Genomic DNA, 9,591 nt, shown 5'->3' on the forward strand with positions numbered 1-9,591 from the left:
GCTCACTGCGAAAACACTCTCCAATCAAAGCATTTTTTTGACCAAGGAAGCGTCTATGTAAAAGGAGCCCAGGCTACCCCATCCTGCCAGGCAGAGTTTTGCAATATAAAAACTCTATTGCAATGTTTGCAATTCACTGAATGAGATCCTTCTCTCTTGAGTTTCCATGGAGACACGCTAGTGAGTTCCTTTAAGGAAAAAGGCACTACCTACACCTAGCTTTTGGTTCTCCTGGTCGTGGTGTCCTGGCAGGGAAGGGCTCTCCGGTACTTTCTCTTTTTCTTTTATTTACATTTTAACTTTCACTTTTCACTGTACCCTTTGGGCTCTACTGGCCCTTTAATTTAAAGCCCTCCCACCCCCTCCTTGTGAACTAATGATGACAAATGTTGGTACAACAGCTGTTCCCAGATGTGAGTACCTTCCGTTCTGTTGGAATTCATCTTGAAGGCAAGTTGGTTGTGAACATTAAATGCAGCCTGTGGGACCCCTGCAGCAGGGGGGCCGCTCAGGAACTCCGGAGGTGACGGCCACCTGGCTCTGGGCGTGCTTTAGACTGTGAAAAAGTTGTGACCCTAAGCTCCAGGCACGCAGCACGCTCCTTTTCATCCTTGTTCCAAACGCGTCATTCTCAACCTGCCAACGTGCACTTACTGCATTGCAAGCATTGGCTGGCAGGCTGGGTGTGGTCTCCCACGTGCTCTTGTATCCATATTGGAAGGACCACAGCTCCCTGTAAATTTGCTGTCCTCAGCTTCCCTTCCCCCAGGAAAGTTGAAGTCCGTTCCCTTTTGCTTCTGATGCAAATACGTCCTGGTGTGAAGTCTTCATTTTTCAGTAATTGGTTTGGGCCCCTTCTTGCCTCCGCCTGATTGCTCTTTCAGGCTCCTTTCCTGAGAAATTACTCTGAGACCAGTAAGTTAGGTATATTGAACAAAAAAAGACAGAGTCTGTGTTAAAAACCCTTGTTTTTAAGTCCTCTTTCCTGATCTGTAGCCTTGCTCGCTTCTGCAGCAGGATCCTCACCCAAAAATGGGTTTGACAGTTAAAAAAAAAAAAGAAGAAGAAGAAGAAGAAGCAGGTAATTCTAGGCAGAGTATGAGGATAGCATAAAATTAGGTGAGTTCAGAAATTTGAGGGCATGGTGCAAAGTTACGTTCTCATGCTTTGGGGACGGCTGCACAGGGGTATGCATGGATCAAGATTGTCATCAGGTTGTCCGTTTGAGGAATGTGCAGTGACTGTACATCAGAAAGAAATGAAAAGATTTTTAGAAACTATAAATTACTATACAAATGTTCATTAGTAATAATCCTCATTATTATGTTTAAGAAAACAGGAGATGAATTTTCGTCCAGCAGAGTGTCTTCTTTCAGAAGTAAATTTCAGGCTAGCAATACATAGAGGAGGCTGAATTTCACTGCCCTGGGCCAAGGTTTCCCTGTTGTGCTGGCATGGGGCTGTCCTGTGCATCCCAGGACAGAGTGGCAATCAGTGGAAAACATCTCCAGACACTGCTGTATGTCTTCTATGGGGCAAATCGCCCCTGATTGGGAACCCTTCCTTCTAAGGCCTCGGCCGTGTTTCACAAATTTCTTTGTTACTGAAAGTTTGTAATTATTATGTTTAATTTCAAGGCTTGTGATAGTATTGTTTATATTTTTTAAACAAGCTGGGACCCTGCTAGAGATGTAGGCTTACCCACCGCACTCCACCCCCACCCCACTGCATTCGGGCCCATTCTGTTATAAATAACATTTGCCTGACCTGAAATACATTAACTATTTTTGTGTGTCCTGTTTTCCTTTAATACATCCTGCCAGCAGCCACGTCTCATTCCACCCCCAGCATCTCAGATCCTCGTCTCAGACATGCTTTGCTTGCTGGGTGCCAGAGAAGGCGGCGAATGCTGCGATGAACACGTGCAGGGGGGAGTGGGGAGGGGCAGCGCAGGAGGGGTGGTTCAGAGCAATTACCCTCAGGAAGAATTTCTTTTCATTGATGATTATAGGTTTTGCAAAATGATTTGTAAATATTAGTACTTGGAATTGACCCTCTTGTCCCCAGTATTTCTTTCTCCTTTGGTTTATAAGACAGATCCAAAGCAGACAGGGACGGTATCATTTAAAAATGCTAGTTGGTGGCACATTTAGCATTATACACATGGCTAGCCTTTTTTTTTTTTTTTTAATTTTCTGTGCCTCCTTTTAATCAGCTTTCTATTTAATAAGTAAGTTGGAGGGAAATGAATTGTTACAAAATAGGATCTTAACTAGTGCCACTGTTGCTGGAAAGCAGACCTCCGCCACCCCCACCCCCATGCCTGGCACCACGTTGGTATTTCTGTGGGCATTGTGTGCAGGTGGACCTGAGGCCATGTCGCTGTGAGTCCCAGAAAAGTCACCTGCATCATGGGTGCTGTGGCTGTGTTCCCTTGGGTGGGTCTGGTGACAGCTGAGGCCACACACAGTCCCCTTTGCTGTTTCTAATAACAGCAACAGCTCCAAGTGGGTGGCAAGTTCTGTGTGGAATCTCTTCTCTCCTTGATTCCACACAACGACATCTAACCATGTGTTGGCTCTTGTCTCTTCCTCAGAAATACCTCAGGGACTTTTTCAGCGTGATGCTCCAATCCGCCACATCCCCCCTGCATATCAACAAGGTGGGCCTGACTCTTTCCAAACACACCATTTGTGAGTTCTCGCCGTTCTTCAAGAAGGGAGTCTTTGACTACAGCAGCCACGGGACGGGGTAGAGCTGCGGAGTGGGGGATGGAGGAACCACCAATGCAGTGCCTTCTCGTCAAAGGGGCCCTCCCGGCGCAGGGCAGCCTCACCAGGGCCCCCCGAGTGCCTGAATCTGGGACTGGATGTTTCGCTTGGCTGACGGGGACCCCGACGGGCAGCTGTTGCTGTCCCATTGCCGTTGAATGTGGCCTTTTCCCGATAGTGCTTCCTTCTCATCCCAGAAGAGTCTGCCTCTGTGGCAGAATGGACGTGGCTGGGCTTTCGCAGGCTCTCTGAGCGCAGAGGGCCCAGGGCCGCCTCAAGTGAGTAGGTGGCTCACCAGACCTCCCTTCAATGACTGGCATCTGGTTTCCTCTTCCACGAAAAGATATATCTTATTTTTTATAGTCCTTCCATGTGGCTAGCTACATCCCAAGAGGAGCATTTTAAATGATTTCACTATGTATTTTTTTCTTTTTCCCCTCATTTGAGTCAGAACTTTTGTACAATACCTAGCCACTGATGTTTACATAGAATTTCATATTCTGCAAAAGGGAATTTTGGTCCAATCATGACTGGAATCTTCCATGCTTGACAAATTGGATATAGATGACATCACTTAAAATGTCTGTAAATCCTTACAAATAGGAGGTTTGTTTGATCTTGAATATTTAAGGGAATTGCCCCAAATGTAAATGGCTACTGTGCATTCTTGAGCTTTCTCCGTTGAGCACAAAAACAAGCGCATAGCTGAATGCCTATTTTTAAATATTTTTTTTCACATTTTTGTTACAGAATCCACTGGATCTTTGGTTGAAAGACTAGAATTTACAGTAGTTTATTAATGATCCCTTAAATTACTCAGGACTTAATGTAGCATTGCACATCTATGTACAGTAAAACTGCTTTGTTTTACTAGAGAAAAATGTGAGTAGACAAAATATAAATGTGGCATATATGGAAATGTATATAATTCTACCTATAGATTTATAAATGTACACAGGCCTGTACAATAGTTGTATCAAAATATATAATCGTTCACACCAAGTTTATTAAAGGTATTTGCTTTTTTCAAAATTGAAATTGAGCTGCTATCAATATTAAATGATATCATAGAATCTATCGTGTTGCTCAGTTTATTTTAAGTTTGCGACATGATCATCGCTAACTGGTCTGTTTAAAAATTTATCTTATGTGTTTGGGAAGATCCAATGTGTATAAATTAGCATTTGTGTTGCAGAAGATGCCGTGGGAGTAACATTGAAGCCACAAACGAATGGGGTAACAAAACATTTTCATTCAGTCTTCTAGAATATGCATGTGCAACTGAGCTCTCCAATCTGAAGAATATGTTTAAAGATGCAATAATCCCAATAAGGGGGGGGACTATTATTACACTAATTAGATGTCATAGTTTAACATGAAAAAAATGAGGACTTGAAAAAAATTACCGCAGAAAGACTTGCTTTTGTCTGCAGTGGTGATTACAGGCATAGGTTTAGAGGCAATTACTACCCAAGAATTTAAACCTGGAGATTAAAGGATAAAAGCTGGGAGATAATAATTAACCACAGGTCATTTATTTAAAAGGAGTCACACCACTACAGATTGTCCCTCATTTAATGAGTAAACCAAATGGTTTTCTTCAGCAGACCAGATAATCTGTGCCCTGCCCTTTACGACCTGTACCCGAGGCCAGGCTGGTGGCACACTGTTCACTGAAATGACAGAGGATACAGTAATAATGTAGCAAGAATAAACAGATGTGTTGGTAAGAAGTGCAGGAACCAGAAGACCCTATGACTCCAATCCTCATCTTAAGTACTCAGCGTTGAGTTTGAAGTTCAAGCGTTCACCAGCTCTGGCTAAAGCCAGCTGTGGCGGAAGTATGTCATTCCCCCTCTCTGAGCCTCAGCCTCCAGTGCAAACCGAGCTGTTGCACAGGATGATCTCTAGGTCCCATTCTAGCCGTGCTCACGAGCAGGGGAACAGCTGCTCCTGGTGGATGGACCAGGTCAGCCCCTGGGGTATGGACGTGAACTACAGACTTCTCATCGGACTCAGAGGCAGCCTGACCTGAACCAAACGTGAGGGAGTATTGAAAAGCCAGTGAGAAGTCTCACCTAGACAAATAGTGGAATCCCTTTCAGGAACAAAGACAAAAGAGACATCAGAGCCAGGATGACAAAATTGAAGCTTTGTTCATTTAGACAGATGCACAGGAGTAAAAGACAATTAGCAAATGCATATTTTATTACTTCAAGCACATCATATAAAATAATGCTGAGATGAGCATTTTAGGCAAGTCAGATAGAGGTGCCATCAACTTGTACTATTTTTATAGCCAGTTGGACAAATCTAAGAAACTTAGAATTCTTTATTTAAGCTGTTTCAGCCTGTCCTAGGTCTTGCTTCCACAATAAAATGTGTACAAAACTTGTTTTTAATCTCAAGTGGTATAAGCACCTTCAAACTAGATCCCACCCAGACCTTGCTATTTTGAATAATTTGCACATGTGGATAGGGACTAACCAAGGCATGCTGGCTCCCTAAGGATGGACATCTAGAAGATTCTCTGGTCGATAATGTGGAGAGGCTCTGAAGATTTTTGCATGGGGTACCCAGCCCCAGGGCCATTTCTATTTACATTTATATGTAGAAAGACTCAGTTCTGCTCAATGTGGCCCTGTTTACCCACTCAGTGTTCTACATAGCATATGTTTGGCAACGAGAAGTTTCACAGCTTAGAGCATCTGTGAACTCACGACGTATAGCTGCTGCAGGGCCACGTCTCCAGCCTCAGAGCTGGGGCACGTTGGTGTTCTGGATTCAGGTTTCAAGGATGAGATTCAGACACCTCTTCCCCAGGGCACCATCCCACATGCAGCCCATCATTTCCTCAGACGTGCTCTCGGAGACGAAGAGCAGTGTTCTGTTGTCATGTGGTTCATTATCACTTAGACTGAGCCTACCACAGGGCCAGCCTCGTCTCCTTAGAGGAAGCATGGGTACCAATCAAGACAGTCATGAGAAAATATTCAGTGGCGTCCTGCTTTCCGATCTGTAGTGTTGAAAAGAGGTTTTATTTTTTTTTTATTTTTTTTTTAAGATTTATTTATTTGACACAGAGAGAGATCACAAGTAGAGAGACAGGCGGAGAGAGAGAGGAAGGGAAGCAGGCTCCCTGCTGAGCAGAGAGCCTGATGTGGGACTCGATCCCAGGACCCTGAGATCATGACCTGAGCCAAATGCAGCCCCCCCAGGCGCCCCGAAAGGGGGTTTTAAATACACTCCTTCACAAATGCCTAAAATGATGCCTTGAGGTGTCCTTAGTCCAGAGCTGAACATTTCTGCCACATGAGGCCCTTGTCTTTCCATCTTCTGACACACGCGTGCAGGAGTAGTTCAAATTGGACTTTGTTACTGGGTAAGTATTTTGTTTTTTGTTCTTTTCATTTTGGATAAGACAGGTAAAGAAATTTAGGCAAAATAATTCTATGGCAAAAGCAACTGCTTCAGTTTTATTTAAATTTTCATGACAGGTGATTGATGTTTTGGGAAAACTAATTAAAGACCATTAATCTAAGGGCACTCATTCTTGGCGAATTAAGACTTGTATATCCCTTCTTTTAATGGCTGTGCTCTTTCCATAAGCAAAAAGACCCGGTGGGGCGCCTGGGTGGCTCAGTGGGTTAAAGCCTCTGTCTTCGACTCAGGTCATGATCTCAGGGTCCTGGGATCGAGCCCCCACCATCGGGCTTTCTGCTCAGTGGGGAGCCTGCTTCCTCCTCTCTCTGGGCCTGCTTCTCTGCCTGCTTGTGATCTCTGTCTGTCAAATAAATAAATAAAATCTTTAAAAAAAAAAAAAAAGAGGACTTGGTTATTGACTTTTTTGCTTCTGTTTAGGGTGGGTTTTTTTCTGATGATAATTACAAGGGTGACGATTCTATGGTGCTGAGATTTTGAATTTCACACAATACAGAATTATTTCAGAGTTGAAACAAATCCAGCATCTGTTATAAGTTTTCTAAAGCATCATATTTCAAATTGATCCTACAGTGGTACATGGGAGTAATCAGGGGCCTTAGTGGTGTTGGCCAGGCTTTACCTTCAGAAGGCTTTTTCATCTGGCAGCCCAGTAGAACCTTGTTACACTTTGAAATGGTAGGAGAGACAAAGAGGCAGTTGGCTGAACTGAAGGGGTTCAAGGATAGGAGTTTATCCTTGTTTGCTGCAAATAAATGCAATTCACCTGCATTTATCACTGTCGAATTCTGCATACGAGGCTCTGGCATTGTCTTCTGAGGTTATCCCATGCCTTTCTAGAACGTTCTCTGTCTTGGAAAATGACTAAGCAGAAAAACGTTCTTTCTTTGGCTATGCCCATTTGGTACCCCTTCCTCTGTGCATTAAATAATGAAGTTTTTGTTTTGTTTTGTTTTGTTTTGTTTCCCTCTGAGGGTTACCTCCCAAAAACTGGTTCTTCGGTGGGAATTTGAGGTTCATCAATTTGATTTTGCTCCGTCCCCATTGCTGGAAAGGCAGAATCTTCCCCCATTCAGGGAGAGAGAAATAAATGTGTTTGCAAAAAGATGCACAAGCCATCTCTCTTCACGCATTGAAAATGGGAAAGTGCACTAGGTACAAAATTGGCAGTGTGTAGAGAGAAATGCATCAGCAAAAGGCAAAAAAGCCCCATAGGGTCAGCATACAAAGCTGTTTGGTACCATTAAGGCAGGTCTCCAGAGAGAGAGAAACCTTTCTCTAGATTTTAGGATTGGGGGAAAAAAAAAAACATGAAAAATATAGTTAAATATCTTCACTGCTTGAAAGCAGAGTTATTTTCCTCAAAGTGTCACGAATCCTTATGTGCAGTTAATATTTGCAGGAGTGTTTCCAGTAGCACTTAACGTTGTGCCTGAGAGCTTCTTACTAAATTACAGCCTGAGGGGCTGCTATTCCTGAGGCTCCGTCTTCCTTCTCAGCCACGGGAAGGAAGGAAGGAGGGAGGGAGGGAGAGAGGGAGGAAGCAAGATGGCAGCTGCCTTTCCAGAGCTGCTGGGGAGTCTCTTAGAGGAGAGAATCACAGAGAACAATCATACCAGTTTGTGGTGATTAAGAGCTGTTTTATCTTTTTAAACATTTGCACTTTCGTTGATTCTAAATTCTGTTAGCTGTTCTCCTAAAAACAAGCTAGAAACCATGGGGGAAGGGGGTTGCCATTATAAATGACTCTTTTTGTATGGTGGTTTAAGCCCTAATTTTTTTTTAAAGATTTTATTTATTTGACAGAGATCACAAGTAGGCAGAACAGCAGGCAGAGAGAGAGAGAGAGGAGGAAGCAGGCTCCCTGCCGAGCAGAGAGCCCGATGCGGGCCTCGATCCCAGGACCCTGAGATCATGACCTGAGCGAAGGCAGTGGCTTAACCCACTGAGCCACCCAGGCGCCCTTAAGCCCTAATTTTAATGAATGTAATAAGTAAAGTTGCTTCACAGGGGGTGCAATTCTTTGGTGGCAGAGTAATATTAAAATGCTGTTTATCCTTTAAAAGGAGATGGGGAAGATCATGTTTTCATGATAAAGGATTCTCTTTCCCTTCTGGTACAAGGGCAGCAGCCTGAGTGTCCCCACATGTGGGTACTTTTCATAAAGAACGTGTGGCTGGGGCACCTGGGTGGCTCAGTCGGTTAAGTGTCTGCCTTCAGTTCAGTTCATGATCCCAGGAGTCCTGAGATCCAGCCCCGCACCGGGCTTCCTGCTCAGTGGAGAACCTGCTTCTCTCTCTCCATCTGCCTGCTGCTCTCTTGCCTACTGGTGCGCACTCTCTATCTTTCTGTCCAATAAGTAAAATCTTTAAAAAAAAAGAAAGGAAAAAAAATAAAACACATGGCTAGATAGTGTGGTGCTCCCCTCGGGTCTGAAGCGCAGAGTGTTCTGGGGTGGGGCGTGCATCTGAAGAGCTTGCTGTCCACCAGGCTGGGGGGCTGTTGCACGTATGTGCGTGTCTGATCAGGAAATCGTTGCCAGCTGGCCCAGCCCCATGGCAGGCACCTCATTCCCTCCCTGTATAAGCCATTCCTCTCCATGCCTGGCATACCCCTCTCTTGCTCTGTGTCCCTTGAGGGCTGGGTGGAAGGACGGACCAGCACAGTAAATCTCAGGAAGTTCATGAAGTCTGGTCCGTGCTTCCCTCCTTGGAGCCATCTGTGTACACGTCACTGCCACCGCCCCAGCCCCTTCCCGCCATGGGGACGGTGAAGGAAGGATCCGACCAAACGGCAGCCATTCCTGTGATTCCACTGGCGACATGCTGAGTGTCGAGATCCTAGCTGAGAGGGAACAGGGCACAGAGAATGTCAACCACACTGACTGAGTTCTGTTCATTCCTGGTTGTTAAGAGAATCCGTCTGCTTATCATTGGTACCCCATGTGTCACCCGTCATTCAAAACAGACTCATGACCATCTTCCACAGCCTAGTGTGGGACTGAGCTCCCCACACAGGGGTGAGCAACACAGCCAAGGGCCTGCCCTCGGGGAGCTCTTCCTCCACTCGGCAACCAACCAGAGCTTGCACGACCCTGTGATGGCAAAGCCGGATCCATGTCATGGAGCAAGAAGAGTCGGTGCTGGGAGAGAACGTACTAGACAAGTGAACTCCTCTCAGAGACCCTGCAATTTCCGTGAACTAATACCTGAGCAATGAGGAGAAATGAGTGCCAAAGAGGGAGAGAGGTTGCTCCAAATTGAGGAAAGATGTGCAAGAGGGAAAACGCTCATCACTGCTGTGGCATAAGGGAACATCCGGGACAGTGACAGATTGCAGAGAAAGGCAGAGGCCAGAGGAAAGGGCACCTGAAAGGTTG

The 9,591-nt window shown here is 45.0% G+C and overlaps 1 protein-coding gene across 5 annotated transcripts in view; it reads left to right on the forward strand.

The window, feature by feature from the left end:
• Positions 1 to 3,848, forward strand: part of KIF16B (kinesin family member 16B) — a 280,503-nt gene extending 276,655 nt beyond the window's left edge. For all 5 annotated transcript variants that reach the window (XM_082743222.1, XM_082743224.1, XM_082743223.1 and 2 more), the window contains one exon: positions 2,597 to 3,848. In XM_082743222.1, coding sequence (XP_082599348.1) covers positions 2,597 to 2,755 — 159 coding nt within the window. In that variant the 3' untranslated portion in view covers positions 2,756 to 3,848. The remainder of the gene's footprint in view (positions 1 to 2,596) is intronic.
• The last annotated feature ends 5,743 nt before the right edge of the window (positions 3,849 to 9,591 follow it).

The sequence above is a fragment of the Mustela nivalis genome (genome assembly GCF_964662115.1).
Source record: "Mustela nivalis genome assembly, chromosome: 8".
Taxonomy (NCBI): Eukaryota; Metazoa; Chordata; class Mammalia; order Carnivora; family Mustelidae; genus Mustela; species Mustela nivalis.